The 16177-nt window shown below is 46.4% G+C and overlaps 1 protein-coding gene across 1 annotated transcript; it reads right to left on the bottom strand.

Annotated features, from left to right (window-relative positions):
* Positions 1 to 11568: 11568 nt before the first annotated feature.
* Positions 11569 to 11877, bottom strand: LOC136510680 (uncharacterized). Its single transcript, XM_066505052.1, has one exon. It carries the CDS (start codon positions 11875 to 11877, stop codon positions 11569 to 11571), a length of 309 nt encoding a protein of 102 aa, XP_066361149.1.
* Positions 11878 to 16177: the final 4300 nt, after the last annotated feature.

Here is a 16177-nt window from a genome sequence, read left to right on the forward strand (position 1 = left end):
TAAACAACTTTGTTGTAAACACCTAAAGCTAATTCTACTATTAAGAAGGCCCCATAGTAAGAACAAGGAAACCCTCTCTGGGTTTGGGCAGAAACAGCCACAGAGATTTAAGCAAATATAACTCAAGATCCACTTAACCAAAAATCATGATATTTAGCTTTTTGAAAAGCTTAATAAAATTAATACAACTCATGTATTATCATAAAGTCACGATTCAAAACTTAACTAAGCCAATTAATTCAAACATACAGGACTATTTAGAATAGGAGCAAAGGAATACAGGTAATTTGTTATTTTTATAGATCTTAAACTATCAAGCCTAAAATATTGAAATTTTTACTATACATCAAGAATAACCTTAGTAGAACTCCATAAACATTTCACATTTATTTGAGCAAAACAACTGCAGTTATGAAAAAGACAAGACACAACTAGTATTAAAAACCTAACTGCATAAATTGATTTTTACAGCAAAAACTTTAAACTAAATCATGCCATATTATAGGTCTAGTGCATAAAGAATTTCACAAGGATTCCAAAAAGTCCACATTTGTTATTTTACGGTTTTTCTACTAATTATTACGATTTTCCAAAGTTCAGCACAGAAATCTGCAAAAGAAAAGATTAAACCAAAAAAGGAAAATACTTTTGCATTAGGAACCATTGAAATCTTAGAAACCAACAAAGATCATATATGTAAATACATGTGTCTGACATTTGTGCAAAGTGAACACATGAAAAAGCTTCTATTTATGATTCACCCCCTCTTCTTCAACCTCACGACGCAGGACGCAGTGAAGGGGCAGCGGTGTCGGGTCAGCAAGCAGGGCGGGGCGTCGACCGGCGGCGGTGGTCAAACAGGGCAGGGAAAGGGTCGGCCGGCTCTGCCGTGGCCAGCTATGGCCTTAGCCCAGCTGGCTAGAGCTAGCAGCGGCCAGAGGCGATGGTAGAGTGGCGCATCGGTGACCGTAGGCGAGGGCGAGCGCGCTAAGGCTTGGCTGGCCGATTGCGAAGGAGGGCCATGGCCGGGGCCCTGGCTTGGCCAGCAGCGAGCAGTAGCTGGAGCTGACCGGCAGCATGATGGCGGCTTGGAGAGAGCGGGAGAGGGAAGGGGAAGGGAGAGACAGAGAGTGGAGAGGAGTGTGCCGGTCCTTTACTTGAGCAGGCAAGGAGGCGAGCTGGCGGCCATGCAAGCAGCGAGGGCGCCACGCGACCTGCAACACCTCTAGATGGTGTCGGCCACATAAATCCAATTCAAAAGCATGAAGGAGCTGCAATACTACCTCAAACGTACCACTGAAATCCAATCTTTGGCACCCTCAAACTCTCAAACCGACGTGAATTAGCGAGAGATCCCTTAATCAGAGTGGTAGAGCCACATGAGTACACCAATATTTCTTATATTAAGTTGAGCTGGTTAGGCCTGGTTTGGGATATACAAGGTTTCAAAGTGGGGTACATGAAAACTGAAATCACGAATTCAGTCATCCAGACTTAGCCAAATTTCGAGCTCCCCAAAACAGCCATGGATTCCAACTTGAGGGCTCATTTTGACTTGCTTACAAGCTGATCTAGCCCTTGGTCCAAAAATAAAGTTTGTTGTACATAACATGGACTTCAACTTTTATTTAGGGTGCAACTCCATGCAAGCACTATAAGTGATTGGTCAACACCGGTCAAAATAGAATCATGGTAAAGCTTAAATTACCCTTTTTGATCTATTGGAGCATTTTATGGCCACTTGCTCAACATGAACCCTATATAACTTTTGTTCATGAGTGTAAGTAGAGTTGTTTGAGCTAGGTTGTAAGGCTTGGTTGATGATCTATAATTCCATTCACTTTATAAAATAATTCAAACAAGGACATAACTTGTCATTTCATGTGACTTCTTGATTCCAAACTTCACGAAACTTTTCCATGGATCAATATAGATGGATATTGATGCGAGACACATGAAACAAGTACATCCAGCATTACTCAAGCATAATTTTTTAGAAAGGGCAGCATGTAAGCAATGGTGCATGGTCCAAGTTTAAGTGGTGGCTCATTTTCATATGTTTGACCTAACATCTCCATCACCACTTAACATGCCATGGTTGAGTTTAAACCCATTGCTTAACTAGTGACAAACACCTAGGGTGTTACAGTCAAGGCACAGTTCGATGTGCTAGAGCAGGACGCCCAGACCCAGAGGGACAAGTTTGACGCCATAGTTGCTGGAATCAAACCAGTGCTCGACTGTGTCGACCTAGAGGTGGCTCCTCAGCCCGACGGCAGACCGCTGCGCCCAGACATCATCATCAAAAGGTGCAAGACGGCATGGGAGAGCTTTAAGAGCTTCAACCGCGATGTCATTGTTTCCGCCGCTACACATGCCCTTGCTGTGGTTTGGTCCCACTATCCAGCCACTGACCATCAAGCGATAGGGGCCGGATTCGCCGAAGGGCTGGGTGAGGCAGAGACTCAGTAGCTGGAGGATGAGGTGGAGGACGTGGCAAAAAAACTGGCTGGTGACATCGACCTATTTGGTGAGACAGATGGCGATGGTGAAGCTCAGTGATCTGCTCGAAGATTATCATCTGTAATATCTTGACAGTATAGTTAGAATGCGCGAAAGCGCAAAAAACAATTATGTATGTGATAAATGTTACAAGGTGCATGTGTATGCAGTTTGCTTGTATTTCGCTAAAAAATCTTCGTAGTTTTAACCATAACGTATTTATACAGAGTATAAGTAGAGTCCGAGTAATTAGTTCGCTACTGACCCCTATGGCCTCAGCTAGCCAATAGTCCATAACATCGAGCACGGAGCCTGTGCACGTGTAGGGGGAATAGGCATGACCAAGGAACTATAACAGAACCGACCAATTTATAAGAGCACAAGTACAAAAACAATCACCAAAATGATCAAATTCTCACACTTGAGCCCATATAAATCCGGTAGTCAAGTAAAACCACGAAGGATTTCAAACCAACTTGCATACAACCAAGATCACAGTAAATCAACATAACACATCACATGTTACAACATTTCCCAAACAGTTTCCAGATAGATTACAACACATCAGAGTCATAGTTATTACAAACAAAGTCTTGTAAAGTAGCGGAAGCAAATAGTTTAACTCACACACACGAGTTCAAATACAAGTACCAGCTTGCCGATCACATCCCACAAAAGCATTCGGATAAGATAAACAGAGATCATGCCCTTGATCTAGTCTTTGTCACCCGCCAGGTGGAGACAGTACTTATAGAAGCCCTGATAAAGAAGGTCATCTGCAACAAGAGGGAATAAATCCTAAGTACGAGAATGTACTCAGCTAGACTTACCCGTCAAAAACCAAAATAATTGACACCAAGGATCATGCATAGCTTAATTTAGTGGATCTGACTGACACTTTCTTTTGTGGAAAAGCATAAGTAATAATGATCAACTCCTAACCTGAGCTAGCAGTGACTTTTAGCCATTAACCTATCATCTATATTAGCACTTGTACTAAGCAATCACTTGAGTAAGATGCAAACATTATTAACCATAGCAGGTATAAATCGTGGCAACATTATCATCATTCTCTATTTAACCATATTGTTAAATTAATTGAATCTACGTTGCCGCTGCTTAGTCAAGTTCTCACTATCTAGGAGAGACGGCAATTTGAATCGATTCCTATCTAGCTGGAGGGGTATTCCTAACACAAACCCTGGTTCCCCCGTCAGGGTCACAAACAAGTAACCTTTGGTACAATTTAGGAGTTGCGGGTCTGATCTGTGCCACAAAATTAGAGAACCACTCCGCCATGAGTGCTCGGTGACTTAACCCGCCCTTGGGCTTACGCCAATGGCTCTCCACACATCCTTACTGCCATCCAGATTGTGACCAACTGCTCATGTTCCTGGCTTGAATCGAGCTACTAGGCTTCGCGGTTGGAACGAGTTATCTGGCCAGCTAAATGTTAGGCTACGTTCAACATGACATAAGGACGTACAACGTATCAGTCCTTAAACGACACAGACGGAGTCACTATGTCCAACCCTACACAAGACTTCGCCCAGTCTAAATTCATTATTAACATGGTTCTTTTCCACGATAGCAAATATAGCCAATTGTGATCCACCTCATCCTAAAGCTCGCAGGTGACAGAAAATCACCCGACTTCTACCGCACTAAGCATGACTAAGCATTTAACTCATTCCTGAACTTAAATAGGATTCAAGTGCAATATCTGGACAAGGATAGATATATAATGCAACAATTGGTTCCAACCAATTCCTATACTTAATGCATCATCAACAATAAAAGATACTCAAGATATTTGTAAAAACATGAGAGACCCAGAATGCTCTGGGGCTTGCCTTTTAGGAAAGAGGATGGGCGGTGGTCAGGGCACTTGGGCAACTCCTCCTCGGCAGCTGCTTCGTTGATTGCCTGAACCTTGGGCTCCTCCTCCTGGCTCGCTCCCTCGAACTCCAGAAGCGTCACTCCCTCCGGCACACCTATTGCATGTATGCACAATATAAATATCATGGATGCACATGAACGAAGTTAGGGATGCTCGGGGAATGCCATGCTTACTGCAGTCCGCATATTCTAACTTAAGCTCTATTCAAATCACTTTAACTTACCAAGTTTATACAACCTAATGTACAATTGCTCATCTTTAGTTAAGGACCTAGCACCTGCATCTAAGCATGTTCTCAAGTTAGGCTAGCACCTAAACAATCAGCAAGAACATTGCAACAAAGCATACACACCAACATTCGTATTTCAGCAAAACAGGGACTATACAACGGTACAGTAAACTGATCATAACTGAAGATATACAAATCAAAATGACAGGAAACAAGACAATTTGGAAAGCTTATGAAATTACCTACAATTCAGTTTCAGACCTCAAGGCATGATTCCAACCTTTACCAGGTCAAATTTACATAACCACATAATCAGGTCCAAACAAGACAGAGAGCAAGCAAAACTATGATTCAACTTTGAATGACTGTAACTCATAAACTACGAGGCCAAATGCCACCAAATTTTAACAAGAGCTAGATACATAAGTTATCTACAACTTTCGTATTCACCACTTTCCAAGAAAACCAAAGTATCATGGTAAACTTTGCAAAGTTCCCAGAACTGTCCAGAAAGACATAATGCAAGAGAATAATTATTAACTTATGTTGCAAACATATAAATGGACAAAACTAACTTTACTAACTCATCACACATATCAAAATAACACCAGAAAGTAAAGTGTTCACCACCAATTTATTTCTTTTAATGCCTTTCTTAATTTATTTAATTATTTAAGAGGAATAATAAACATATATGAAAACTGCACCATTTAATCTACAACAATTACAGTAGGTACTACATGCTCCAAGTATGCTACTGTCAAAATTTCACATCATTTGAACAAGTATAACATCCTACAAAAAAAATGACAAGGCATAAAGGCTTAAAATAACATAAATAAGAGATCCTAGTGAAAAGTGTCAAGCAACAGATTTTATATTTTTTTGAGAATCCTTAAGGTACCAGGACAACCTCCAATAAATTTCATGAGCATTGGATTCATAGATTAATTACAAAAATTTACACAATGATCACCTAATTATAAAAGGAAAATCTATAACTCAAAAACTATTCATGCACTGACTCTAAAATTTTTACTAGAGCTTCTACTCATCAAGAAAAGCTCACCATCCAAATTTCATAATTTTTGGATCACTAGAACTCTAGATATGAATTAAATAAGTTTGCATTCATTTAAAAACACATTTTTAGTTTCAATTTAATTCTTCTAGAAACTATACTACAAGTGCTCATGTTATATTTTTCCTAAATACTACACTTCACCAAGATCCTAACAAAATTGGAACCACCAAATTTGGATCTACAAAACTAGAGATATAATTTTTACAAAACAACATTCAAAACTAAACAAATGAACTAGCTTTCAATCCTTAAGTCACTGACAACCGGGGTCCACCGGTCAGCCGGGTCCACGCGTCAGTGATTGAAAAGCAGAGCCACGGCGCGGGATGACGTGGTTCGACCGGAGTTTGCTGACGGCGAGGTTTTCCGGCGACACCAATGACACGACGAGCATCCCCATGACATTGCGCACCTATAGAGCTACCTAGCTCGGCCTATAGTTGGAGCCAACGACACCGGCAAGACGCCGGCGCTAGCGATGAGGGCTCAATCCAAGGGTTGGCCAAGACTCTAGAGACCACGACCAAGCTATTGCACACGCTACCTAAGCAAGTGGCAGTCGGAGGCGAGCTGGCCACAGCGACGGGATGCGGTGGCGGAAGAACGGCGAGGCCCGCGCGCAGCACAACAGCTCACCGTGCGATTCAAGCGAGCAAATGTGGGTGCGAAGAGATGGTGGGGTCATGGTGAAACTACTGTGGTGGTGATTGAGTGATGAAGCGTGAGCTAGGGCCAGCAATGGCGACGGCGGCGTGCTTGCGCTGCGCTGTGCTGCGGTGGACGCTGCAGGGAGCGAAGGAGAAGGCCGGGCGATGAAATGCAAATGCCGAGAGGTCACGGGCAAGCGCGGGTGAGTGAAGGCCTACAGTGGCCCGATGTGGCCTGGCCAGTCAGGCCAGCGGTGATGCGCGGTGCCACGCGACATTCACGTTCTGAAACGGGTCGGCCACTATAGCTTCGATCAAGAGTCGATCGACCGACTGATAGCAAAAATTGTCGACCTCCAATCTCTTAAAGCGTGATGATCTAGCTCATGGTGTAGTTGGCAAAGCTAGAGATCTAAATGAGGACTACAACTTTGACAATTGGAGCTCGAGCTGGTTCGGCTTGGTTAGGGAGATACAAGGCTCCAAACATCGACACATGAAACTAAAACTCAGTTTTCAGACTTAGAAAAATTCTAAGTCTCCAACTAGCCCCCAAAACTGACTTGTTGACCATTTTTTAGCATGTTCTGCACATTTTCATGAGATGGTCATAAAATAACTTTTGTTCCTTATATAATTTACTACAACTTTGCTTTAGGTTGCTCAGACATGTAAACACTCTAAGCTGTACTTTTTAAACAGTCAAACAAAAGAGTCCTAGGGGTCAACACAATTCAAACCATTACTTGAAAACATAATTAGGCAATATGGTCAACATGAACATTGTTCCTAATGACATTCTAAGTGTAGCTAAGTTGTTTAAGAGGATAATTAGCCACACCACACAATGATCACACAAAAGTCAAGCATCACATGTATTGAAACAAGGAAGAACAAGTGAAATGTTACTTTTGTTTCAAAACCATGTTTCATATGTTTCATGAATTTGTGGCATAGTACTAACTAACCATGTTACTAAAGTATGTGACATGTGTCAAGAGTGGGTTGCACATGTTGCACTTGAGTGTTGCACACTATTCATTTCATAAAACAAGCACACATGGAATATAAACATATGTTGCAATGTTTCAAAAGCATGTTCCAAACAATCAAAGCTCATGCACGGATGAATGATGCTCATGTTTACGAAATGCAAGTGCAAATGTGGAAGCCAAACACCTGGTGTGTTACAGGAACCATAGCCAACCACCCATAACACAGAGCGCGGAGCCCATGGCACATGTAGGGAGGGATCAGAGACTGGGTTTTCTCCACAGAGAACAGAGTGGAACGTGCGTTGCTCAGCGATTGTCGAAATAACTTGGAGATATACATAGTATAAGTGGCGTCCGAGCCGTTAGTTCTATACTAAGCTATGGGGCCTTGGCTAGCCCATAGTCCATAACGTCAAGCGTGGAGCCCATGGACGTGTAGGAGGAACAAGCGCGACCAAGGAACCACAACCGACCACCCATAACGCAGAGCGCGGAGTTCGTGGCACGTGTAGGGAGAGATTAGAAACTGGGTTGTCTTTTAGGAGAGCAGAACATAACATACATTGTTCGCTGATCGGCGAAACATCTTGGAGATTTGGAGTAAAGTGTTTGGAGATTTGGAGAGAACGTGTGGCGAAATATGTTGGCGAGTTGGAGGAAACGTGTTCAGCGCTTTGGAGAAAACGTGTTCGACGATTTGGAGAGAAAGTATTTGGCGATTTTGGCAAAAATGTGTTCGGCGATTTGGAGAAAAAGTATTCGGTGATTTTGGCGAAAACGTGTTCGACGACTTGGAGAAAAAGTATTCGGCGATTTTGGCGATAATCGTTGGGCGATTTTGGTGAGACTCGTTCGGCGAAAACATTGGAGATTTGGAGAAACATGGCCGGCGCAGTTGTGGCGATTTTGTATTGGAGGTCGTTATGGAGTAGCATAGAGCTCGGTGACCGTAAGTGGAGATTAAACCACAATGGAGAAAAAGTGGAGGCAATTTATGGAGACCAAAACTTTATTCATCATAAGGTGGAGAGTACATATCTGTGGCATTTCATGGATAGAAACGTATGAGGTGCTCGATGTGCCACGAGTTGGGAACATTGATTCCTTCTAAGTCACATAGGCGATAAGACCCTGGTCGAGTAACCTCTTTGACGATGTAAGGCCCTTCCCAGGGGGAGGAGAGCTTGTGCATCCCTTCGGTCTTTTGCTTTCTGTGGAGAACGAGGTCACCGACGGCAAATGAATGACCTTTGATGTTGCGGTTGTAGTACCTCCGCAAGCCTTCTAGATATTTGGCTATACGGACGCAGGTGATTAGACATTCTTTCTCGGCCCTGTTGACGTCCTCTATCCAAAAGCAGCGGCTTGCTCTTCATCATAATTTTCCACCCTGGGTGCTCGGAAGGCAATATCCACTGGTAGTAGACCAAAAAATATGGAGATACACTAGTGCTGCGACTAGCTTGAGTGTGCAGCCCCCAGACCATAGCTGGTAGCTCCTTGAGCCATCTGCCCAGATGCTTTTCTTCTTTTTCATATAATCTCTTTTTGAGAGCTTCAAGAATCATGTTGTTCGCTCGTTTGACTTGGCCATTGGCTCTAGGATGGGCAACAGAGACATATTTGACGAAGATGCATCGGTCTTCATAGAAGTCCCAAAAGTGATGGCCAATAAACGTAGTTCCAAGGTCGGTGATGATGTTGTACAGGAGACCAAATCTGTGGATGATATCTTCAAAGAGCTCGACTACTTTCTTTGCAGTAGCCGAGATGAGCAGTTTATACTCGATCCACTTAGAGAACTTGTCAATGGCGACATACACGTACCGGAAACCACCTAGCACTGGCTTGAAAGGCCTAATCATATCTAGTCCCTAGCATGCGAAGGGCCAGGAAGCTGGGATGGTTTGCAGCTCTTGTGCTGGCATGTGTATTTGCTTAGCAAACAATTGCCATCCTTCACAACATCGGATGAGGTCTTCTACATCAGAGATGGCTATGGGCCAGTAGAAACCAGCTCAAAAAACCTTGCCGACCAGTGTTCTTGAGGCTGCATGGTTGCCGCAGGAACTAGAGTGAATTTCGAGAAGTAGCTTCACTCCCTCTTCTTGGGTGATGCATTTCTGCAGTATCCCTTCCTTGGCACTTTTCCTCATCAAATTGCCGTCAACCAGCACGTAATGCTTGCGTTGACGAATTAAGCATTTGGTTTCAGTCTTGTTGGCGGGGTACTTTGGTGCTGGTGAGGTACTTGATGAATTGCTCCCTCCAATCAATGGTCGACGAAGGTACTGCCCGTACCAGCTGCTCGGCGGGGGGAACTTCCTGAACTTCCTTATCTTCTTTAATGGATAGCACTAGGAGATCTTGAATGAAGACCCCCGGTGGGATCACAGCGCGAGAAGAGCCCAACTTGGATAAATGGTCGACGAGCTGATTCTGGTCGCGTATCACGTGGTGGTACTCGATGTCGTGGAATTTTCCTTCAAGCTTCCTGATTTTAGCGCAATATGCATCCATCTTCTCGCTGGAGCAAGACCAGTCTTTGTTAAGCTGGTTGATGACCAGCGTAGAGTCCCCATATACCATGAGGCATTTGACACTGAGCTCAACGGCTATACGAAGTCCATGGAGACATGCTTCATATTCGGTGGCGTTGTTGGAGGCCGGAAAGTGTATCCGAAGAACGTATCGGAGCTTATCCTTGGTCGGCGTAATGAACAAAATGCCCGCACCAGCACTGTTGATGTTAAGGGCACCATCGAAGTACATCACCCAGTGCTCGGGGCAGGTGGTGGCGATGGGCTCTTGGATCTCGGTCCACTCAGCGATGAAATCAGCAAGCACCTGAGACTTGATCATAGGCCTGCTTCTGAATTCAATGGAGTAAGTGCCGAGCTCGATAGCCCACTTGATGATATGGCCATTGGCCTTTTTGTTATGGAGGATGTCCCCTAGAGGGAACTCGGTGACCACGGCGATCTTGTAATACTCAAAGTAGTGGTAGAGCTTACGCGATGTAATTAGAATGGCGTATAGCAGCTTTTGGACCTGAGGATAACAAGTTTTGGGCTCATTAAGGACCTCGCTGATGAAGTATACTAGACATTGCACCTTATAGGCATGCCTAGCCTCCTCGCATTCGACCACGATGGCTATGCTGATGATGCGAGAAGTAGCGGTGATGTAGATCAGGAGAGTTTCATCTGGCCATGGCGCCGTCATGATCGGAGGCTTTGTTAGAAATAACTTGAGCTGTTTGAAAGCTATATCTACCTCTTCCAAGCAGGAAAAGCGCTCGGAGGCCTTGAGGAGTTTGAAGAATGGTAGCCCTTTTTCATTGAGGCATGATATGAAGCGGCTTAAAGCAGCCATGCAGCCTGTAAGTTTTTGTATATCCTTGACGCATGTTGGCTGTTTCATGTTGGTGACGGCGAAGACCTTGTTAGGGTTGGGTTCGATGCCATGAGTGCTGATGATGTAGCCCAGCAGTATACCAGATGGAACTCCAAAGATACACTTTGAAGGGTTCAACTTCCATCGGTACTTTTTTAGGTTGGCGAACGTTTCTTTGAGGTCAGCAATAAGATTGTCGGTGATCTTGGACTTGATGACCACATTGTCGATGTAAGCTTCAACATTGCGGCCGATCTATTGATTGAGGCACATCTAGATGGCCCTTTGATAGGTCGCCTCGGCATTCTTAAGTCCAAAGGACATGGTGGTGCAGCAGTATGCACCGAAGGGCATGATAAAAGATGTCTTGATCTAGTCTTCTTCCTTGAGGGAGATCTAGTGATAGCCGGAGTAACAGTCAAGGAAGGAGAGAAGTTCACAGCTGGCAGTGGAGTCTATAACCTTGTCTATCTGAGGCAAACTGAAGGGGTCTTTAGGGCAGTGTTTGTTAAAATCAGTGTAATCAACGCACAATCTTCATTCTTTATTCTTTTTTGAATGAGAATAGGGTTTGCTAACCACTCAGGATGATACACTTCTTTTATAAATCCGACAGCTAAGAGCCATTTTATTTCTACCCTAACAGCCTCCTTCTTGTCTAGCGTGAATCGGTGGAGTTTCTGCTTGATTGGTTTGGCGGTCGGCGAGACATTCGAGGAGTGCTCGATCTTCTCCTGTGGTACCCTTGGCATGTCTACAGGTTTCCAAGCAAACACATCAGCATTGGCACGTATGAAGGAGATAAATGCGCTTTCCTATTTGGGGTCAAGGTGAGCCCCAATCTTCATGGTCTTGGAGGGGTCGTCGAGGCCGACCTCCTTTATTTCCTTGGACTTGGTGGAGGCACGAGGAGGCTCCAACTCTGGGATCTCTATGTCATTGGTGAGCAACATCTTGGCTTCGGTGACCACACTGGCCATCTGGATGGAGAGGTTGGTGGCTTTGGTGAGAGCGAGACTCTCTGTCTCGCAGGCATAGGCGATGGAGAGGTTGGACTGCAGGGCCAGAACTCTTGCAGGCGAAGACATCTTCAGCACCAGATATGCATAGTGCGGTATAGCCATGAACTTGGCTAGCGCTGGCCGACCAAGTATGGCATGGTAGGTGGTATTGAAGTCAACGATGTAGAAGTTGATGTGCTCAAGGCGGTAGTTGGTTGCCGTGCCGAACTATACTGGCAGGGTGATCTCTCCAAGAGGTTTGGAGGCCCTACCGGGTACCACACCCCAAAAGGAGGAGTCAGAGGGTGTGAGATCTGATAGCCCGAGGCCTAGCTCCATTAGGGCTCTGGTGAAGAGGAGATTCAGAGCGCTCCCACCATAAACAAGCACCTTTCTGAAAAGCACCTTCTGGACGTGTCGGTGTAGAAAGTGACCAACTAGTGAATATTTGTAGTTTTGCCATACATTGTGATCGAAGGTGGCCTAGCACTCAATGACACAGGGTTTATACTAGTTTGGCAACATGCCCTACGTCTAGTTTGAGTCAGTCAGTGACTTTATTCCTGAGCCTAGGTGCTCGAAGTCTGCAGTGGGGTTACAAATGAGAGGAAGAAAGATGGGGTGTACGAGAGGTCTGGTCAGGCTCCGGTCAGAAGGGCCAAGAGCGATAGGAGCTCTGCTATGAGGTAGGTGTTCAAGTGTGTGCTTGAGGTTCAAACCTAGTGGTTCTATGGTTGTGGACTAGTGAACTTGGTCGATCTAATGAATCTAAAAGGAGCTCTCCTTCGTTGGAGGGAGTGCATCCCCTTTTATAGATAAAGGGGATGGCTTTACAAGTGAGAGGGTGAGGGTACATATGCTGCTAAGCTTTGTTGCCCATGCTGGTGGGTACAAGATAATGGTAGGCGCCCACAATACTATTCATGTCACTGTAGAATGTCAAATGCATGTGGGAGGTTGCGTTGCCTTCTTCAGGAATGGTAGATGTCGGTACCTACAAATACTGTTTGATGCCTAGGGGCATGTGAGGAGTTTCACCATGTTTACCTAGTACGGTAAATCCCGATGCCCACAACACTATCGATGTCTAGAGGCATGTGGGGGCCTAACCGTATGGGAGTTAATGGCGCCCACAATACTATAGAGGGAAATGTCGATGCCTACAATACTGTTTATGTCAGGGCAGTTGTAGAGTATTGTTCCTACAGGTGTATAGGGTATGGTCCCTGGTATCATTGTTTGACTTATGCGCCCTAGCCTGCTTTCTCTATTTGTCCCCTGGTCCTTTCTAAGCGGGCGTCCCCTGTTGGATGGCCCTAGTCGGCTCTGGTCATGCCAGTAGGAGAAGAGCGATGAGCAGGGTTCCTGCGAACCCTGGTTGGAGATGCAGGGTTGGAGTCAGAAGTAGTGCTTAGGCCAGGCCTTCCGATTAGAGAGGCCATCCAGAGGTGGCTGGAGTCCTAAGCGAGCGCTTCGGTCGGAGAGGTGGGCCGAAGTAGTCGACAAGCGAGCGCTGTTCCTCTTCAGCCAGGCCTTCCGGTCTGTGATTGGACTACCCTTTCGGCCTATTGTTTTTAGACTCTTGGGCCGGCCCATGAGTTACATGTTGTCTGCTTGGGTCGAGCCTTGGTGTGGAAGCCAGTCCTCGAGGGACACCGGGTTTATGAACCTAACAGGAGCCCTCGAGCCCCCAGGTGATTCGGGCAGAATCGTCTGGGGGGTTTTGTCTTGCCGACGGGTGTGCACAAGCGCACCCGTGGGTGTAGCCCCCGAGCCCTCGGGCAGTTTGGGCAGAACCATCTGGGGGTTTTTCTATGTTGTCAGTGGGGGAAGTTTTCCATTTTGTCGGCGGGTGCACGCGAGCGCACCCGTGGGTGTAGCCCCCGAGCCCCTAGGCGGTTCGGGTATAACCGTCTAGGGGATGTTCATTTAGCGGGCGCGTGTGCATGTTCTTAGTTTGAGACAGAGTTTTATCAACCAAGGAGTCGTTGTGCAGCCGAGGCGGTTAGGCGCTGGGATTGGATTGAGATAGAACTTCATTGATCCTGGCGTCGATGCGTGTCGTGGGATCAGGTGAGGGAGTTAGTTTGGACGTGACAGAGCTCACTGATCCTAGTGTCGATGTGTGTCGTGGGATTGAGCGAGGGAGTTAATTTGGACGAGATAGAGCTCACTGATCCTAGCATCGATGCGCGTCGTGGGATCGGGTGAGTCGAAGTCATGGGGCGAGATCAGGGTCGGGGACCTAAGTGCTTTGGAGCACAGTTGGAAGCATAGCCGGATGCGGTGAGATAAGGGTCATAGACCTAGGTGTTTGGAGCGCAGTCAGAAGCGCAGCCAGATGGGGCAAGATCGGGGTTGTAGACCCGAGTGTTTGGAGCGCAGTCAGAAGCATAGCTAGATGGGCCGAGATTGGGGTCGCAGACACGGGTGTTTGGAGCGCTGTCGGAGCGTAGCCAGATGGGGCAAGATCGGGGTCATAGACCTAGGTGTTTGGAGTGCAGTCAGAAGGGGCGAGTTCAGGGTCATAGACCTAGGCTTTTTGTGTCTTGAGCCCCTGAGCCCTATTGGGCCTTAGTAGGGGTTGGTGTGAGTTGTGTGCATTACCCCATCCTCGGTTCCTCACAACAAGAGGGGCTGGGTTTTATCGCTTGCCCTGATCGCTCAGGCTCGAGTGATGCACTCGGTGAGTTTGCTAATGGGTATGATCGAGTGGAATCTAGGTCTGTCATTCATGACGGGGTTGGCATAGCCCTCTTATGACATTCCACTGCTCCTTTACCTACAACCCGGCACATGCCTGGGTTGTTCTGGAGACCGACCCGGGTGGCCTAACGGCCTCCCCTCGATGGAGATTCTATGTGCTTGGTGAGAGGTTCAGGATTGAATGAGAAGGTTGAGATAACCCGGTCTGCTAGACTGGGTGAGGGCTGCACGGGGCTCATCTACATTTTTCTCCCCTGGCTCTGTTGGTTGCTCATGTTGAATGAGGCAATCGCCGCTTCGTGACGCAATACAGAGCGTTCTGATGCATTTCGCTGCACGTGCAATGCTTAGTTCCCGAGCCCCCAGGCAGTTTAGGGCCCAAATCATCCAGGAGGCACAGGCGTATGGAATGAATGTGTGTATGGATGTATGATATGATTATAAGGAAATAGAGGGGGTTGGTAGTGTTCGCCTTGATGATTTGAGTGATGAGGTTCAGAGAGCTTCAGTCGGAAATGTCCGACTGGGACACGTGCTCATCATTCGTGATAGAGTTGGCATGGCCTACATGGGGCAGCCCTTCACTTCCTACCTGTGTCTCAGTGTGTCTTTCTGAGCCGTTCGATCAACTTGGGAAGCCCGATGGTCTCTCCCAGCGGAGATCCCATTTTGGGTTTTTCCAAGTCCCGCCTGGGGATGCAGAAAGCTGCCTACGTGTGGTGACATTTCAGTTTTCATGCCTAGTCATGCGATAGTGGTGGGCCATACCTAGGCCACATTTCATCTTGCCAGGCGGTGTTCCATCTGACCCAGCGTCATTCCGTCGGTCAGTGCGCGTCCCTTCGGTCAGGGCGTGTCCCATCGTTTCCCATCTGTATTGAATGGGGGAAGGGGGAGAGTGTTGTGCTCTGATCTTTTGCCCTTCTTCGGCTACCGGGTTTCTTCCTTAAATAGGGGGAGGGAGAGGGCTCTCCGTTGTAGTCCTTTGCCTATTTTCCAACTTTTGCCTCTCCTCCTCCTTCTTTCTCACCAAGAGTGCATGTATGTTGCGGTGGTTCCTAAGTGAGAGAGGGGGTGAGCGAGGGGGGACTTATAGATCCTTTCGTGAATCCAGAGCATGATGTTGAACTAGAGACTACCATGGGCGGTGCTGGATTAATCTGTGAGGCCTTCTTTGGGGTGGAGTCGTGTGTGGATTTTCTCCTATGGATCTTCACTGAGCGAGTTTTGTCGGAGGGGAAGTTGCTCAAGATCGTGCTGGTGGAGGGTCTCGTGCCTACAGCTGCTTAGGTTGGCCAGTTCATAAAGTTTGATGAGATCTCTTCTAGCCACGGCAGCCATACCTCGGTAGCAGTGCCCCTACCCAGGAGCTGCCTCGACTGCATGAGAAGGTCAGGAGCTCCATGCTCTTCTACTAAGCATCTATGGGTACGACGCCCTTGAGGTACCCGTTGCACTTGCCGAAGCCGAGGGAGGAGAACTGAGTGGGTCCCTTGTGGTACCCGTTGCGCTCGCTGAAGTCAAGGGAGCGGAACTAGGTGGGGCACTAGCGGTTGTTGTTATGTCCAGCGTCGTGTGCCGTGGTGTCTCCTTTGGCATTCAGGCAAAGTCATCGAGCGAACGCAGTAGTATTTGTAGTAGTAAAAAATGTAATAGTTTGAGTTTGTGGGTGAGTCCCTGTGTGAATAGTTTTTTGTATCAATGAATACATTGGTAC

The sequence above is a fragment of the Miscanthus floridulus genome, chromosome 16 (assembly GCF_019320115.1).
Source record: "Miscanthus floridulus cultivar M001 chromosome 16, ASM1932011v1, whole genome shotgun sequence".
NCBI lineage: Eukaryota > Viridiplantae > Streptophyta > Magnoliopsida > Poales > Poaceae > Miscanthus > Miscanthus floridulus.